Source organism: Nylanderia fulva, unplaced genomic scaffold (genome assembly GCF_048542155.1).
Source record: "Nylanderia fulva isolate GAGA-0341 unplaced genomic scaffold, ASM4854215v1 Scaffold21, whole genome shotgun sequence".
Classification (NCBI taxonomy): Eukaryota; Metazoa; Arthropoda; class Insecta; order Hymenoptera; family Formicidae; genus Nylanderia; species Nylanderia fulva.
Genome location: NW_028190275.1, coordinates 1,604,471 through 1,624,282, shown reverse-complemented (window position 1 = coordinate 1,624,282; position 19,812 = coordinate 1,604,471). Strand labels below are relative to the sequence as shown.

The 19,812-nt window shown below is 30.9% G+C and overlaps 1 protein-coding gene across 2 annotated transcripts in view; it reads left to right on the top strand.

Moving 5' to 3' along the window:
* Nucleotides 1–12,313: 12,313 nt before the first annotated feature.
* Nucleotides 12,314–19,812, top strand: part of clu (clustered mitochondria protein homolog) — a 15,757-nt gene continuing 8,258 nt past the window's right edge. For both annotated transcript variants that reach the window (XM_029307550.2, XM_029307548.2), the window contains exons 1-3: nt 12,314–12,742; nt 18,570–18,847; nt 19,154–19,576. In XM_029307550.2, coding sequence (XP_029163383.2) covers nt 12,628–12,742; nt 18,570–18,847; nt 19,154–19,576 — 816 coding nt within the window. In that variant the 5' untranslated portion in view covers nt 12,314–12,627. The remainder of the gene's footprint in view (nt 12,743–18,569; nt 18,848–19,153; nt 19,577–19,812) is intronic.

Sequence of the window (19,812 nt, the reverse complement as noted above, 5' to 3'; positions counted from 1 at the left end):
TTTATATGATAATAATAAAACATTTTATAAAAAAAACAGATTCAATAAATATAAGTATATATATAACATGTACTTATATTTATTGAATCTGTTTTTTAATAAAATGTTTTATAAGCTTAGAAAACTTGACTTTGACGTAACTAGCAAATTTTATTTAATTATTTCACGACGGTTTGACGTAATAAAATGTTTTATTATTATTATATAAAATATAATTTTAAATTCTTTAATTAATTTTTAATCTTTTATGATTAATTTAATTTACTCTAATTATTTTTGTACGAGAAAAATACTATCATGGGTATACGTTTTATAATTAATTTAATATATTTGTGTTTAAAAATTATATTTGACCTTTAATTTTAATTTTTATTTTATTAAAATTAATAATTAACAAAGAGTTTTAACAAGGCTCTGTAATATAAATATAAATTTAAAGGTATAAGACAGGCAGTAAGAGCCAACTCGCGGATGACAGTGCGTTATCCTAACGATAACTAAATTTTTTCGTTAGGATTAAGTATCTGTGCACAAGGCACCAAATTTTACTTGGTCACGGCCAAGATTTAAAATATGAAATAATCTCATATTTGAGATTTAATTTCAATAACCCTTTCACCCCCCTACGGAAATAAGTAAATGCAAGAGAAAAATATAGATCCGAAAGTCGCTGAATCGGGAATCGAACCCGAGACCTTTCGCTTGCCGGGCGACTGCTCTTCCAACTGAGCTATTCAGATCTTTTCGATTCTATACTTTTCTCTGCTATATGTAATAATTTATTTACTTATTTCCGTAGGGGGGTGAAAGGGTTATTAAAATTAAATCTCAAATATGAGATTATTTCATATTTTAAATCTTGGCCGTGACCAAGTAAACTTTGGGGCCTTGTACACAGATACTTAATCCTAACGAAAAAATTTAGTTTCGTTAGGATAACGCACTGTCATCCGCGAGTTGGCTCTTACTGCCTGTCTTATACCTTTAAATTAATAATTAACATATATACTTAATTGCGAATTATATGGATGAACAAAATCCCCATTATGTGTGTAAGAGATTTCGAAACTCTTTGCTATAAAATAATTAAAATTAAAAGTCAAATATAATTTTTGAACACTTTTATATTATTAAGAATATATAATTCGGTTCCCGAAATATATTAATTCATTATAAAACGTATACGTGATATTATTTTTCTCATATAAAAATGACTAGAATAAATTAAATTAATTATTAAAAAACTAAAAAGTAATTAAACGACTTAGACTTAGATGATAATAATAATGAAACATTTTATTAAAAAAAGATTCAATAACTAGTAGGTCAGGTTATAATTTTTTATTTATTTATTTATAACATTGTGGCGATTACATCGTCACATACTTCCCTGAAATTAATAAGGAAAACACGTACACGAATACGGACACTGACATATACGAAAAGGACAAAGGCACAAATAAATATAAATAAAATATTACAGACGAGACGAAAGACGAGTAGGACAGAAACAAACAAATAAAATAGATAGAAAATTCGCGAAGCTTCTCGAAGCCTAGCGAAGGGCGTTTTTGAAGCAAGGTATAAATAGAAGATTTTTAAGATGACGAGAGATTCCGTCTTCGACAGTTGCCGCGCACGGACGCATCACGTTTGTTAATCCGAGCGATATACCTATCTGTATTCACACGTACAATTTGCATTGAAGAATATATTCAGTTAATTATAATCGCTGCATAACTTTAATTAATTCCCGCATCGTTCCTTCTAAGCAATCGCGACGCGCGCGAAAGGAGACGGTAAAACATTATGAGCTATTAAGCTCATCATCTCGTTCGCTCTCTGTCTTGCTTTCATTCGGCAAGTCACAAACGATATATGATACTCGTATGTTCCTACTTCTACTCTCGAGAATCTGAAACAAACGAAACTCGTGTCCAATATACAGGGTGTCCGGTAACTAACAGACCAATGATTACAAATGGATTCTTTGGTCAATTTGGGAACGATTTTTCCTCAGCGAAAATGTCGAAAAAGGTCATCATTTTTTACAACTTTCCAATCTTTGTCATTATGTATCTTTATAACTAAGCCTTAAATTAAAATTTTATTATAGTAAACTCTACCTGAAATTAACTGAAGAATGTAATTATGTTAGACTTTTAACTCCAAAACGTTTAGTTTTCAAAAAACCTATTTTTTTCAATCGCTTATAACTCGAAAATTATTGACTTCTCAACATTTTTGCTAAGGAAAAATCGTCTTCAAATTGGCCAGAGAATCCGCCCTTAATCATTGGTCCGTTAGTTACCAGACACCTTGTATATATTATATAAAAGTGTATAGCACGTCAGAAGCTTGTGAGCTTACAGCGATAAGTAAAAACAATTGCGTATTTATTTCATTGCGTTTATCTGTTTAAACGCGCGCTTTAATTTTTCCAACGTTTTTGCCTGTTTATATTTTAAAGGTCCTTTCTTCTAAAAATCTTGTTTTAAAGATCCTCTCCGCGAGCAAAATTCGAAAACATAAATTATTTAATATTTTTACTTTATTATTTGTAAATCCTCGGTAATTTCAAAATTTTTCTATTTGAAAATTATTAATTTTCTATTGCCAATTAATTTTATCACAGACTTTACTCTTACTCCCATTGCACTTTCGTTTGCGGTTTTCAGTATACGATTTTTTATCGTAGTCACTGAAAATTATTATTGTGAATTATACTTGTGCAGTGATTTGAAGAATTTACAATTTCGTTGAAATTGTTGATTTTTCAAAAAAATTACGAAATTCGCGGAAATTGCGTGCTTTCTTGGCATTTTCCGTTCGCGGCAGGCGGTTTATTTTTAATTGTTGCAAGTGTTTTTTTTTATTAAAATAGATAATAATAATGTGAAATAAATCACGATATTTGACAGATGTGCATATATATAGAAATTGTAATAATAATAATATTATATCATAAAATTGTATAATAAATTGTTTCAATTTTTTATAGACTGCGATAAAAGATTTTACATTTGGATAAGAAACTGCGGTAAGTAAAAATATAAAATTCTTGAAAACGTAAAAATATTTGATAACGTAAAAAGGTGAACTTTGAAAAATAAGGAACTTAAAAATTGCACTAATAAATGGGCTATATATATGTGAGCCGTGCGCGGATGTAAGGTGTGTTATATCGAAATTTAATTAATAGAATTGAGAATTAATCCCAATTTTAAGTCTTACAAATGTCCAAGCTAATTTTTTGTACCTCGTGTACATTTTTGAAAGTTATATCGAAAAATTAAATTTCAATATGCGTCTTACATATCACATTTCGCATACAGCTCACATATAGCCTATTTATCTCTTATACTTTATTTCAACCCTTATAGAAATTTATTACTAGTAACGCCAATTTATCACTTATTTCGAGTAATTAATCACTTTTATTTCGAATACTTAAATTACTGTATATTATAGTATTTTAAATACTCGAAATAAGTGATTAATTGGCGTAGTGATAAATTTCTACAAGAGAATAAGGAGCCTTTAAATTCTTAATGTAAAAAATTTCCTAAAAAATTTCTTAATGTAAAAAAAAAATTTAATGTAAAAAAGTAATTTTCTTTAATAAAATTTAATTAAAAAATTTAATTAAAAAATTTTTGAACACTGTGTTATATCACATTTAAAATCGTGATTATTTCAATAAAAAAACATTTTATGTGTAAAAAATATATTTTTTATATTTAATAAATTTTATATATATATATGCATATATGTAAAATATTCTCTCTCTCTCTCTCTCTCTCTCTCTCACACACACACACACACACAACGGGGGCCAAATCTCTCAAATTGGTCTCATGATCAATTAGCCTGGATTCGCACCAGGGGCAAAGTCTGTTGGTAATGTCAAACGAATTTAGCCTGGACTTGCACCAGGGGCAAAGTCTTTTGGTCGAGTCTACCAGAGAGAAGGATGAGAGTGGTCATCCCCTCGATTTAGCTGCAACCGGAATTCAAAGCGCCTCTATGTGCACAAAACGTGCACATTGAACTACGTAGCCATGTGCACGATGCTCCCGAGTGGTAACAGGCTATGTGCACGGTACGTGGTTCGATTCCGTGCTATGTGCACAGATGAGCGCCAGTAACACGTAGCTGTTAAAGGAGATGAGTTCGAGACCTCGCAGGGCCAATTTTTTTTTTTTTTTTTTTTTTAGTACGACTATATTTGTCAATTTAATGAAATCCTTTTAATTATTGTGGAATAAAGAGATAAAATGCATTTCTCAAGCGTACGCGAGAAAATCGAAATCAAAAATAATGAGTGCCGTATAAATACATATGGAATAGAGCGTTATATCGAAGAGCGTGTGGCGTAGCGTTAAGGGGCTAGACACGTACCGTCGAAGTTAGAGGTTCGATTCTCGAGGAGTGACTTTTTTTTTTAATATTTTTTTATTTTAAATAAAATTTTTTTTTACCATAAAATGTAATTTTTACACAAAATAAATGTAAATAACACGATTTATTTACTTATAACACGTATATTACAAAAATGCATTTTTCTTTGCCTCAAAAAGCCGTGAAAAGCCGTCTGTAGAATAGCTGTATGCGATAGGAACTTGTATGATTATCTGTTTAATTAAAAATTATCCGATTTATGTCGTGTTTGGTGTCGTTGAAATCGCAAAAATCTCAATAATCCATTAATATTATTTTCGAATAGATAAAATGCAAAATAAAGGTTTTAGTTTTTCACTTATAAGATGTTTATATTTGTGAATTGCCATGGATGGGGAAGCCTATTGTTCGAGAGTTCGGAACGTTCTTTGATCTCGATACTCGGGCGCTCGGGCCCGCTTATCTTTTCGAGCTCATCTCACAACTCGTCGTGTGCGAGAGAGAAAGCGAGACTGCGAGTATAGAGCGAGCGAGAGGACCTATCATCAAAGAAAGTTCCGAACTCTCGAACAATAGGCTTCCCCATCCATGGCAATTCACAAATATAAACATCTTATAAGTGAAAAACTAAAACCTTTATTTTGCATTTTATCTATTCAAAAATAATATTAATGGATTATTGAGATTTTTGCGATTTCAACGACACCAAACACGACATAAATCGGATAATTTTTAATTAAACAGATAATCATACAAGTTCCTATCGCATACAGCTATTCTACAGACGGCTTTTCACGGCTTTTTGAGGCAAAGAAAAATGCATTTTTGTAATATACGTGTTATAAGTAAATAAATCGTGTTATTTACATTTATTTTGTGTAAAAATTACATTTTATGGTAAAAAAAAATTTTATTTAAAATAAAAAAATATTAAAAAAAAAGTCACTCCTTGAGAATCGAACCTCTAATCTCGACGGTACGTGTCTAGCCCCTTAACGCTACGCCACACGCTCTTCGATATAACGCTCTATTCCATACGTATTTATACGGCACTCATTATTTTTGATTTCGATTTTCTCGCGTACGCTTGAGAAATGCATTTTATCTCTTTATTCCACAATAATTAAAAGGATTTTATTAAATTGACAAATATAGTCGTACTAAAAAAAAAAAAAAAAAAATTGGCCCTGCGAGGTCTCGAACTCATCTCCTTTAACAGCTACGTGTTACTGGCGCTCATCTGTGCACATAGCACGGAATCGAACCACGTACCGTGCACATAGCCTGTTACCACTCGGGAGCATCGTGCACATGACTACGTAGTTCAATGTGCACGTTTTGTGCACATAGAGGCGCTTTGAATTCCGGTTGCAGCTAAATCGAGGGGATGACCACTCTCATCCTTCTCTCTGAGTCTACGAAATTTAGCACGGACTCGAACCAGGGGCAAAGTCTTTTGGTTCAAGTCTACGAAATTTAGCACGGACTCGAACCAGGGGCAAAGTGTGTCGGTAAGGGGCAAAGTCTATCGCACGAAGATGGCGGTCTCTTCTTTAGGCAGGCCTTTGGCGATCTGTCTATTAAGGGTCGACAGGTCGGCCGGCCAAACTCCGAATTGATGTTGGTGACCTCGCGCGGTGACAACGCGAAACTCCGATTTCAGTGTTGCCAACGCCGAGAAACCAATTCTCGGGTTTTATGTAGTGGTGCATGTCTGTACACGTACATACACTATTGCATTGCTCACGCGGACGCACCGTAGAGAGACAAGGACCGATAATTACGTGTTCTCCTTGTTCCTCTATCGTGCCGGTATTCGCGAGATACGGCCTGAAAATGCTTTCTGGCCTTCCGTAGCAGAAGGCAGTAGCGTAGCAAGGCTAATAAGTACCGACTTTTTGTAAATTTTATATATGCTTATGCACATATGTGCGTATATATATATATATATATATATATATATATATATGTATATATATATATATATATATATATATATATATATATATTATATAAGGGATATGTTGATTATTCTTGATTTCTTTTTGATTATTGATGCTATTGTATCATTTGCTCCAAATACTTATAACGTGAAAGAACGTTGAGTAATGTATAATCAATGCAAGGATGTTCAGTATATCATCCAGTAAATTAGAGTTCAAATATTTCAATATCAATTTTTTTATAATATATATATATATATATATATATATATATATTAAAATATAGAAAAATGATAAAAAAAATATATTTCGGCGATTTAAAAAATTTTTTAATATATTGAAAATATTTTTACTACATACACTATATATATAAGTGTAAAATAATTCAGAAAATAAATTTAAAAATAAATTTAATAAAAATCTACATACCAGCTGTGTGCATGTGTGCAATTGATTTATTACTTGAAATTTATTTACGGAATTATTTTGCATTTATATAGTTATAGTGTGTGTAGTTGTAAATTGTAAAATATGATTAAAATATTTCAATATCAAATTTTTAAGTTTATCGCCTATATACAAATATATTTCTATGATTTTTCATATTCCAATATATTATAAAAAATTGATATTGATATATTTGAACTCAAGTTTTTTACGTGATTAATATTCTTGCATTGAGCCATCATACGTTACTCGTAAGTTCTGTTCACGTCATAAGTTATTATGTAGCAGAGAGAAAGAAATGAGAGTTTTTAAAAGGGAACAAAAAAATGGGAAAAAAAAAAAAAAATAAGGGTTTGGGGCCCAAAAACTGTGTATATAATAATATAAAAATAAAATTTTATATTAAAAATTTTTGTATGTTTTATATTAAAACTTTTTTTATTATATTATATAATTTTTTATTTATTTTTAAAATATTTTTTTAATTCATATTAACCCCCGAATGATTTTTCTATTTGTTTTTATCCCCCGTTTTTACCCCCAAAAAATTTTGGAAATTTTAAATTTCATTATTTCATCAATTATTATCTTATAATTTTTTTTACCTCTAAATTTTTATAAAATTTAAAATTTTTTTTTACATTTTTTCCTTTAAATCAATTTTATTTTTTAATTTTCTTAATATTTTTAAAATTTTTAACATTAGCAGGAGCTCAACCCCCCTTTTTAAAAAAACCCCTTTTTCATTATTAACAAATTTTAAAACATTATGTTACTTTCTTTTTTTATCTTATTACCTTTCCCCCTAAAAATTTTGGGGTTTTTCTTTTTTTTATTTTGTTCCCCTTGAAAAAAATTTTTAAAAATTTTAAAAAAATTTTTTTTAATCCCTTTTTTTTTAAAAACCCCCTTTTCCCCGGGTTTTATCTTTTTTGGGGTTTTGTTTTTAAACCCCCCTTTGTTTTTTTTTTTTTTCCCCTTTTCCCCCTTTTTTTTTTTTCCCCGTTTTTTTTTTTTCCCCTTTTTTCCCCCCCTTTTTTTTTTTCCACCTAATTTTTCCTTTCTTCGTTTCCCCCCGGGGTTTCCTGTTCAACCCCTTCCCCTTTTTCCTTTTTTTGGGGTTTTTTGAAAATTTTTTTTCTTTCTTTCCAATTTTTCTAAAAAAAAATTTTTTGTTTCAGTTTTGTCCCCCCCCCCTTTCCCTTTTCCCCCCCCCCCTTTTGCTCCCCTTCGGTTTTTGGCCCCCCTTTTTTCCCCCTTCCCCCCAAAAATTTTTAAAAAAAGGCTTCCCCTTTCTCCTTAAATTGGGGGGGGTTTTAAAAATTCCCCCCAAAAAAATTCTCTCTCTTTTTTTAAAAAAAATTCCCCCTTTTTCTTCTTTTGTAATTTTGTGCCCCTTTTTTTGTTTGCCCCCTTTTTTTCCCTTTTTTTTGCTGTCCTCCCACCCCTTATTCCCCCCCCGTTTCCCCCCCCCTTTTTAAAAAAGTTTTAAAAAAAATTTTGTTGTGGGGTCCCCCTTTTTTTTTAAACCCCCCCCCTTTTGGACCTAAAAAAATTTTTTGATTTTTCCCCCTTTTCTTTTTGTTTTAAAAGCCTCCTAAAAATTGGGTTCCCCTTTTCCCCCCCCTTTTGGTTTTCCCCTTTTTCCCCCCTTTTTTTTGTTCCCCCCGTTGGGGGCCCCCCCCTTTAATTTTTACCAAATTTAAAAATCTTAATTTTAACCCCCCTTAAAAAAATTTAAACTTTTTGCCCCTTTCCCCTTTTGTTTTTTTTTTTTTTCTCCCCCTTTTAAAAAAAAAAATTTTATCCCCCTTTTTTGCCAAAGTATTTTTTTTATTTCCCCTTTTTTTCCCCCCAAAAAATTTTTCATTAAAAAAAATTTTTGAAAAAAAACCCCCTTTGTACCCTTTTTTTTAAAATTTTTTTCGTAGCCCCCTTTTTTGGGGGCCCAAAACCCTCGGCCCCCCCTGTAAAAATTTTTTTTGTGAAAAAAACTAAAAAATTCCCCATTTAAAAAATTTTTTTTTTAATTCAACCCCAAGGGGGGGGGGGGTCCCTTTTTTTTTTTAAAAAAATCTTTCAAAAAAACGGGGCCCCAAGGAAAAAAAAAAAAAAAAAAAAAAGGGCCAAAAAATACAACCAAAAAACAAAAAGGGAAAAACAAAAAAGGGAAATTTTTTTTTAACCCCCAAAAAATAAAAAAAAAAAAAAACCAAAAAATTTTTTAAAAAAAAAAACCAAAAGGGGGCCACCCAAACCAAGAAAACAAAAGGGAAAAAATTTTTCAAGGGAAAAAACTTTTTTTTTCCTCAACCCTTATTCCCCCTTTTTTTTTTAAAAAAAAAGGGGGTTTTTACCGGGGGGTCAATAACTTTTTGGGAAAAAAAAAACACTGAAAAAAAAAAAATTTTTTAAAACCCCAAAAAACCCCCTTTTTTTAAACAAGTAATTAAAAATTTTTAAATTTTTAAAAAAAAAATTTTCCAACAAAAAAAAAAAAAAAAAAAATTTTTTTAAAAAAAAAAAAAAACCCAAATTAAAAACAAAAAAAAAAAAAACAAAACAAAAAAAAAAAAGAAAACATTTTCCCCAAAAAAAAAATTTTTAAAAAATTTTTTAAAAAAAAAAAAAAGGGGCTATTTTTTTCCCCCTTTAAAAATTTATAAAAAAAGTTTTAAATTTAATTTTTAGTTAATCCCCAAAAATTTTTTCCCCAAAAAATTTTAAAAAAATTTTAAAATTTTTTTTTTTAATTTAATTTTTAAATTGGAAAAAAAATTTTAAAAAAAAAATTAAATTTATTAAAAAAAAAAGAACAAAAAAGGGGAAAAACCTTTTAAAAAAAATTTTTTTAAAAAATTTTTTTACATTAAATTAAATTTTAAAACCAATAATTTACAAAAAAAATATTTTTCAATATAACTCATCTAAATCTTAATAATTCTACATTTTGATTTGAATTTAATTTATAATATAAATTTATAATTAAAATCTCTTAATTTAATTTTCAACAATATATAAAATATTTATATTAAGTTAATCCATTTGTGGATTATCAAATTAATCAACAAGTTTTTCTAATATAATAAATTACCGCCAAATTTTTTATTTTTAATGCTTTACATTTAATATTTAATTAATTTTATTTTTATTTAAATAATAGGGTATCTAATCCTAATTTCTTTTTAAACTTAATTAGAAATAAATTTTCCAAAATAAATTTTTTTTATTAACTAAAATTATTACATTTCACTATAAATAAAATTTAAAAAAAAAATATTTAAATCTCCTTTTTATATTCTTTAAATTATTAAAATTATTTATTCTTATCATCAGTTTAACCGCAATTGCTGGCACCTAAATTTATTAATAATATAAATAAAATTATCTATTATAATTTTTATTAAAATAATTATTTTAAATATTAATAAATCATTAAAAATTATTTAAATTTTTAAAAATTTTTTTATAAAAATTTATTTATATTCAAATTTTATAATTAATTTATAGAAAAAAAATTATTTCCCTACCTTATTCACTAATTTATCATATTTATCTAATTCATTTATTTTTAATCAATATATAATTTAAATTAATATTAAATTTAATAAACATTTAATTTATATATTGACTAAAAAATAAATATGACATTTCCTACCACATTCACTAATTTATCATATTTATCTAATTTATTTATTTTTTTATTTATTTATAAAATACATTTTATAAATAAGTAAAATATTATACAGACAATTTATTACATAAATTTTTTTATAAATATAATAAATTATTTATTATATATATTTTTATTTAATTATTTATATAATAATTATATTTTAATATAAATTACGCACACGGATAAGAAATATTTTACATTTGCTCATCCCATATAAAAATATAAAAGTAATGGAAATTAAATTTTACATTAATTTATACTAGTATTATGAGGTAGTTAATACATGAAAATCATATAAGATGAATTCTGTACATCGATTAGCATAATATGATTACAAGTCAATAAATGATTTTGCTAATATATTATTTTGAATAAAAATTAAAAAAATATAAAAACAAAAAGAATGAAATTAATAAATTTTCTTCATTCTTTGTTTTCTTCTTCTATTAAATATTTTTTCTATTATTTGAATAAAAGATGTATCGTGTGTAATAGATTAAATAGATAGATAATTTATATAAATATATAATTATACGTTTTGAAATTTATATATATATATATATATATATATATATATATATATATTAATTTCAATATATACATATATATAAATTATTATTTATCTATTACATACGATACGCCTTTTATTCAAATAATAGAAAAAATAATAGAAAAAAACAAAGAATGAATAAAATTTATTCATTTTATTTTTATTTGTTTTTATAAAATTTTTATTCAAAATAATATATTAGCAAAATCGTTTATTGCGACTTGTAATCATAATATTACGCTAATCGATGTACAGCATTTATCTTATAAGATTTCCATATGTGTTACTACCTCACAATACTATTATAAATAAATGTGAAATTTAATTTGCATTACTTTTATATTTTCTTATATAATGAGCAGATGTAAAATATTTCTCATTCGTGTGCGTAATATATTGGTTTTTGTATTTATACTGATTTTACACATATCAAATGCAAGAGAGACAAAGATAGAATGATACTCTCTCCTTGTCAAGCTGTCAGTATGTTACCACAAAAATTTCCCCATGAGTATAGATCTAGTGAGATTTGTTCATCCCAAATATTACATAAAAAGAAGTTACGTAGCTTCGTGAAATATTTTTTAATATATTCTTTATATAATAAAGCAGGGAGACAAAGAGTCAAATTTTGCATTATTGCTCTTAAAAATTTATAATAAATTAAATACGATCTCGTGGCTAACCCAACCTTACCCGCTGCTAGCTGCGCATCTTCCCAAGTTATATTATGAATTTTATATTTATCTTTTTTCCAAAAAATCGATCTTTGTCTCCCTGCGGACAATCCTACTGATTAAGAATATCGTAAATTTAATAAGATTCATTAAGTATTTTGGCTAATATATGGGATGAACGAATCCGTAATTCCCGGCCGGCCGATAGGCGTCTCCACCATGTCGCCTGTCGACCCTTAATCTGTGTCTCTGGTCGAGTCTATGAAATTTAGCACGGACTCGAACCAGGGGCAAAGTCTTTTGGTTCAAGTCTACGAAATTTAGCACGGACTCGAACCAGGGGCAAAGTCTTTTGGTTCAAGTCTACGAAATTTAGCACGGACTCGAACCAGGGGCAAAGTGTGTCGGTAAGGGGCAAAGTCTATCGCACGAAGATGGCGGTCTCTTCTTTAGGCAGGCCTTTGGCGATCTGTGTGTCCATGCTCGAGCCTGAAGCACCAATCCTCCCTAGAGCGGCACGTGGGTGGCCGGGGGCGGCGGACCAATCAGCGCTTGGCGCAGGCGGGCCAATCGCAGGCACGCCGCAGGCCTTGTACCCTGTTCGAAACACACGTGCGGACCGCGCGCGCTCGAGTAGTGCGTCGCCCCGTGAAAAAGTCGGACGTCGTCGTCGTTCTCCGTCTCGGTCGGCACCGAACGGACGATTCAAAAGGGTGTGCGTGCGCGCGCGATCGGATAAATCGGAACGAGGACGAGCGAAGGAGCGAAAGGACGTGCGAAGAAGAGGAGTCTCGCGTAAAACTGCGGAGGCAAAATCGGAAGACATATAATTGAAGAGGAAGGCTCGTGCACATCTATCTACACCCCGTCCTTAATTACATCGTTTTCTTCCTCCTCGTCCTCATCGATATCGTCGTCGTCGTCGTCGTCTAGATGGTCGCGGAAATGGCAGTCGGCGCGCAGATCGACACGTCCGAGAGGGACACCGGCAATTCAACGATCCCGTTGCTGAATGGCGAGCAGGATCACGAGGCTGCGAAAACGACCGGTTAGTATCGGCGACGTGCATCCTCGATGCACGAGGCTGGCCGTGATGCTTTTTAAGGTTAATCGCGCGTGAGAAAAAAGTTCCTCTCCCGTTTTTCAATTCGCTCCCAGTTATGTAATCCCCGACGAGGACGACGTCGCGTCCCGTATCCTCGTCGACGACGTCGTCGACGAGGTTCTCTCTCATTTTCGTCCTTCGTCAGCTGCGTCGAGCGCAAAGCCGGCCTCGATCGAACGAGGGGGATGAAGGAGAAAGAGAGACAGATAGTGACATGAAGAGAGAGAGAGAGAGAACGAGAGCGCGAGGCGCGTTACGTAACCTCGCGAATTGCGCGAATCTCAACGCACGGGGTCATGTGAGTCGCCCATCGATGGTGGGAGAGGAAAAATGGGGGAGGGAGTAGGGTCTAGCAGAAGACGTGCGACGCGGCGCCAACGAACGAATCTTCTTCAGGGTTGCGCGCTCCGAGATTTACTCTCGGAGTAAACGCGTTTCATTGATTAATTGGGATAATCTTGGCTCGTTCTGTTTCATCGAGTAGATTCTCAAGTGCGACCAGTCATTCCAGTTCTCGTGAAAGCACGTCTTTCCTCCCTTCCACCCCTCTTTTCATCATCCGAATGGAATGTTGAACGTGTATGTTTATTCGGATTTCTATTTTGCTCCCATCTTTGATGAATTCGTGTAGCTGAAATAATTCCTCGCGATAACTTTTCTCGAAAGAGGTACTAATAGAAGGACAAACTTATACTCCAACTAATTTGTGAAAGTATTCAAATGTCGAAAAAAAATGCTCATTAAGATGCAAGTGATAAACACTTTCGAATTGTCGAGTTATTCGCGGAATATTTTTCGAGAAGAAGCTCAGTGTGTTTATTTAAAATATTGTCGAAATTATTCGGCGAAGGATTCATCGAGATCTTCGACCTCGAGTCGCTTTACCTTTCCAAGATATTTCATATCCCAAGATAACTTTGGTAGATAAAATAATAGAAAATTATAGAATAGAATTTTTTGTTCTACATTTGTCATACAATTAATCTGTGTAATATAACAAAATAATATAATGTATAACATGTATAAATAATATAAATATATATATAAACAATATAATGTATAATATATAATAAGTATACATCGCCTTTAAAATTAATATAAATTTCTAAAAATTAACAAGAGATACTTGAAGTGAAAAATTTCAGGGATTTCCTTGTTTGTCAATTGGCAGTCAGGATCCCAAATAAAGCACATCACGCAGCGATCAGCGATAATTAAATGTCTAGATATAGAGAACATTCTTCAAGGTTTCTTCGGTCCTTTTAAGAAAGGGCTAATGGTTATCTACGGACTCGTTACTATGATTATCTACCTATGGTTCGTTGCGAGACGAAGATTAAACGCACGCACACACGTGCTCCGATCGCGTTTACGTAACACTTTATTTCCAATTATGCTCGTGTCGCAAATGCAAATTCAGATCAGGTTCTTTTTCTTAATCGATGTAAAAATGTCATTTGTGTAATGTCGATATTTTTAAAATAAATCTCGATTTTTAGGACGAAGAAGGCGACCATATGACGCAACATCGTCGTCTAAGATGATAATGTCTGCGATGCGAAATATCGACGTGAAATTTAACGTCGACGAATGTAACAAGTTTCGCAATCTGAGCATAATACTTCGGGATAAATGCAACGTTCTAGGATAAACAACGACGTATGTATGATGCAACATTAATACTTGCGAGTGACGTCAATCTACGGTCGAGACGAATAAAAGAATATTCTAATAAGAGGCCCAGCAGATGCTTCGGTTCAACGTAAGATCGGTCTTTGAAATGAACTAACCGATGTCCTTGAGTACAAAGTAATTCAACGACTCTCATCGATTTCATACGAGAGGGCAAATCATTTCTCTAATCTTTCTGTCGCTATTTGTTCTTCTTTTATTGATGCAACAGAAGGAGGAAACGAAATAACGGAACACGTGCTTCTTTTCTAAGGATTGACTTTGATTGATGGGGATGTGTATTTTCGAAAGGTATAGACTTTCTCTCCAAGGGATGTCTTTGCTCAACAAGATGTGGAACTGATGAAAAGCACGTGTTAATGATCGGCTCGAAAAAATTTATGGTTTGCGTTATTTTAAAATTTTAAATGCTTAAAAATCCAATATCTTTTATATATATACATATATGTATACATAAATATATAAATATATATTTTATATATATATATATATAAAATATATAAAATATAAATATATACTTATATATAATATATATTATATTTTTATATTAGACTTCTAATTATATGTAAATTGCACATTTGCTACTTTTTGCATATTCTACGAGAACATTAATAATGTGAACATATTACCATGTTTTCAATTAATTAACATTTTAGTATAATGCTTTTTGTAGATTAATGCTCTCTTAGAATTGCAAAAGTAACAAATAAGCAATTTGCATATAATCCAAAGTCTAGTAATACACTGCTGTTTGTGAAAATTGCAACACAGTTAATATCATTATTCTTTCATGTGTTGCAATTTTCACAAACAGCAATATATATATTATATATACATATATAATAACGAAATTTTATAATATAAAAAATGTAAAAATTATAAAAGATTAAAAGTTGCACCAGAAAATCTGGAGCATTCGAAGAACTTGACTGGACGAAAATCAGTCTATCCATAATCAGTAAATCTTCAAGCTTAATAAAAAGCGAAAAAGAGAAAACCTTTGTCTCAGTGCATTCTCATTCATGTGTATCGAGGAAACAATTGTGATGTGGAATGACAATGAAGAAAGAAGGACCTATTGATAACAGGGGTTATCAGCGCCGGCTATTATGTACCGTTTTGCACGGTGTTCTACATCAAACAAACATCCCTTGATGACAATTGAGTCCAGCTAACTGGCGTCGATTGCAGTACGATTAAAACTCGTACTTTCACCTTTGAGCTCGCGTGTTTAAATCGATCCTCTTCACGTGTCTCCAACTCGTCGTGAACCCGCATAACTCTCGTACGGTAAACCCGTCGCTTGCACTCTATATTTAGCTGTAAATACTATATAGTCATTCTTCTATTGCATATCTATCTTCGAGGTTTCGTTAGTTACCTATTTTTCATATTTATTTTCCTTGACTCGAATTTTGAAAAGATCATATATAGTAAAACTGCAAATAATGTGAAAAACAAATTAATTAAATTGAATGTAAAATTAGAAGTCTTTTAAATTTCTATATACATATAAGTTTTTAATTATCTATAGCTTTTTACAGTTTTATAAGTTTTTAATTATCTATATCTTTATACTCTATTTAGCTGTAAATACTATATATAGTCATTCTTCTATTGCATATCTATCTTCGAGGCCTCGTTAGTTCATATCTACTTTTCATATCTATTTCCTAGCTCTTTGACTCGAATTTTGAAAAGATCATATATAGTAAAACTGTAAATAATGTGAAAAACAAGTTAATTAAATTAAATGTAAAATTAGAAGTCTTTTAAATTTCTATATACATATTAGTTTTTAATTATCTATATCTTTTTACAAAATATACGTTTTTCTTAATTTATTTTATATATTTAAAAAAGTCTTTAATTAAATAATACATACAGATTTTTTAAGTTTTATTTTTAATATGAATATATATATATAAATTCGGAAGAAAATTATCGGAGAAAAATTGATAAAATGGTCATCAAAAACATATCATCGTTTAAGGACGCGAATAATCGATCGCTTTCTCATTTTTTCCAGGGTCATTAGATGATACGATACCATATCGATGCGATCAGGAATCGTGTCGTGAATCAATCAAATTAATCTGCGATTTAATGGCGAAGAAAGAAAAGCGTGGCGATTCACGAGGATTGATAATTCTTCAACTGTGAACGTTTCATTAATGATATTAAAGTCATTTTCGCGCTACAGCGTGAATGAAATCGATGATGCCATTCATCAATTTGCTCCGCTTTAGCGACAGATGCATAAATATTGCGCTTATCAGTGATAATTGTTATTAATAATAACATCGTGCCGTATGGTCTCGCCTCATAGAGCTCGTTGATTTTTTAACTCACTCCATTTGTCAGTTATTGCGAACCGAGTTACCTTTCGTCTTATCTTAATAACTTTTTGTTGCGAGACTTTACTATATACGGTAACTAATAGCATAGATAAAAGTAATAACTTATTATTTTTTTAGTTATCGAAAAGCGTTCATGATGATATGCAAAATTTTCTGCGAAGTTAATTTTTTTTATTTAACAAGATAACATTTATTTGCAGTAAAATTATAGTTGTTATACTTTAAAAAATAGAAAGATTAATATATAAACGCGATTATAAATTTTCCTTCCAAGGAAGCATTATTTTAAAATGTGTGACATTTTTCTACGACACATTCTACATATGTTGTTATTTCAGAAATAGACTTCTCTGCGATGTACAATTATCGCGGTTTTCTCCCCGTATTTACAGACCTTTCTCACACTTATTTTGTGATAAGATGTCTTATCTGCATCCAATTACATACCCGCGTTGTAACAGGAGTACAATAATTCTACACAGAGTGACAGTGGAAGGGTATATCGATAACACGGTGATAAAACAGCCGAGTAAACTATGTATGTGTTACTGAAAAAAAACGTGAAAAAAATTACGCACAAATATTTAAAATCCTAAAATATTATCTTAGTATCAAAGATAATGCTAGTTGTGAGACTTATAAACACATTACATCATTAATTTATCATGTAATCTAAAATATTCTTAAACGCATAAAAAGAGTTAAATTTATACAATTTTTCATTCGTTTTTTAGTCGCAGTAAACATTTCTATTTCGAATTCTATTTAATTTTTAGCATTTAAATTATAGAACAGTTTTCTTATCAATCATGCAATTCATCAACCATCGTCGACAACGAGGTCTACAATATATTTGCTTATCTAAACGCAAAATTTTAATTTCTATTACCTGTATAAAATTGTTCTTTCTGTCATGCGTTAGTTGAACGTTAGTTTAGGAATTTTTTATTTAAAAGAGATGCATTTCTATCAAGTCGAGAGTGTTAAATATTTTTGTAATAAAAGAAAAGAAAATTCAATGAGATTATTGTTCCCTTATGATGCAATAGGCATATTTCTGACGCAAATCTTTTTTGCTGCTTCAAAATGGATGCATAAAATAAACATGTGTTCCGATATCCATAAATAGGACGACATTTCGGTGTGTACTATTTATTTTGTAAACGCATTGGTGAATGTCGAGAGAGTGCATTTTGAAAGCGCATCCGACAGTATGAGACCACTCGGAGACTACGATGTATTTATATCTTTTTCGTGAACGCGTTGCAACTCCCATTCAGTGTCAGGGCGAAAGCGAGTTTATGTATTATTCTGTAATTTAGTGTCAATTCTAATTTATGTATTAGTCTATAATTTATTCTCAATCTGATTAATTGATTCTTATCTTGCAATTAAAATTATGTTTTATGTACATGGTACGATTCTTTATCATGAAATATATGGAATAGTTTTTATGTAAATCTATGCATGTTATATTTTAAAATAAACTTAGAGAAAAATTACTATTAGAGAAATATTAGAAAATTGAATTTAACGCGCTTTTTTATTACCATGTAACTTTCTGATGACGCTTTAGATCATAAAGATACAAACTTCGATAAAAATCACATGTGTAAATTGATACATTAATAATTTTAACAGATCCTTATCACAATAGATATAAGTTTATAAAATAATTTGCGAAATTGTTTCTTATAGATGATGAATTATATTTTCAGAGGTGAAGCAGGAAACAGAGGAGAGTGGAAGCACGAGTTCTGCTCCGGAGAATGTTGTGGAAAAGGGAGAAGTCGAGGCGACGAAGGAAAGCGAGAAGGAGAAGGACAATAAGGACAATGACGGGAACGAGAAGGAAGCAGATGTTGCTGATAAGGAGAAGGATCCCTCGAATGAGCAGGAGGTCGTCTTCATTCAGGATATGGGCTTCACCGTCAAGATCGTCAGCCCGGGTTCTGATCCTTTCGACATACAGGTCTCCAGCATGGAGCTTGTGCAGGTAATTGTTCGCTTTTTGATGAAATATTGTTGTCCATACACTGTCTGACAGAGAAGAATATCATTTATATTTTATTTAATAATAAATTATTTTATTATTTTATTAATGGATCGTCTTCCAAGATTTTGTATTTCCTTCCTTTGTATTTATCTTATTAATCAGTTGTCTGTGTTACTATATTATTTTATATTTATTATTTTACATTATATTTATATTAAATTTATGGTGAAATTTTTAAGATATACTTTCATTGATACCAAATTTTTAAAATTTGATATTTTTACTCAAAAAATTTTTTTTTTATAGGAAATCCATCAGCTACTCATGGACCGTGAAGACACGTGCCACCGCACATGCTTTTCACTGCAGCTGGATGGCAACACATTGGATAACTTCGCCGAGCTGAAGAATATTGAGGGCCTGAAGGACGGTTCGATCATCAAGGTAGTGGAAGAGCCGTATACGATGCGGGAGGCGCGCATACACGTGCGACATGTGCGCGATCTTCTCAAGTCTGTGGATCCCGCAGACGCTTACAATGGCGTCGAGTGCAGCAGTCTATCGTTTCTCAATGCTGTTACGAACGGCGATATTACAGAGAAGAAGAAGAATCGAGCAGATTCAGTCGATTGTACGCCGCCCGATTACATCATACCCGGTTGTAAGGACAGGCCCTTGTTTCCTCTCCAGCCGCAGATGAAGGAGCAAAAGTGTCCGCCGTGTCTAAAAGTTAGCAATTTTTTAATTAGTTTATTAATAACTTAATTGTTAAAAAAAAAAGAAAGGAGTAATGAATTGATTATATCAAATTGTGACCTTTTTCTGATACATACATATTCTAGTTTGTCAAGTTTACTCAAAGCAATGTCAAATCATGCGAAAGATATTCAAGGATACTTAAACAATCAATTCTTACATTTAAAGTATTTAAAACTGGATTCTTATTTGAAGGATAGAAAGAGGGA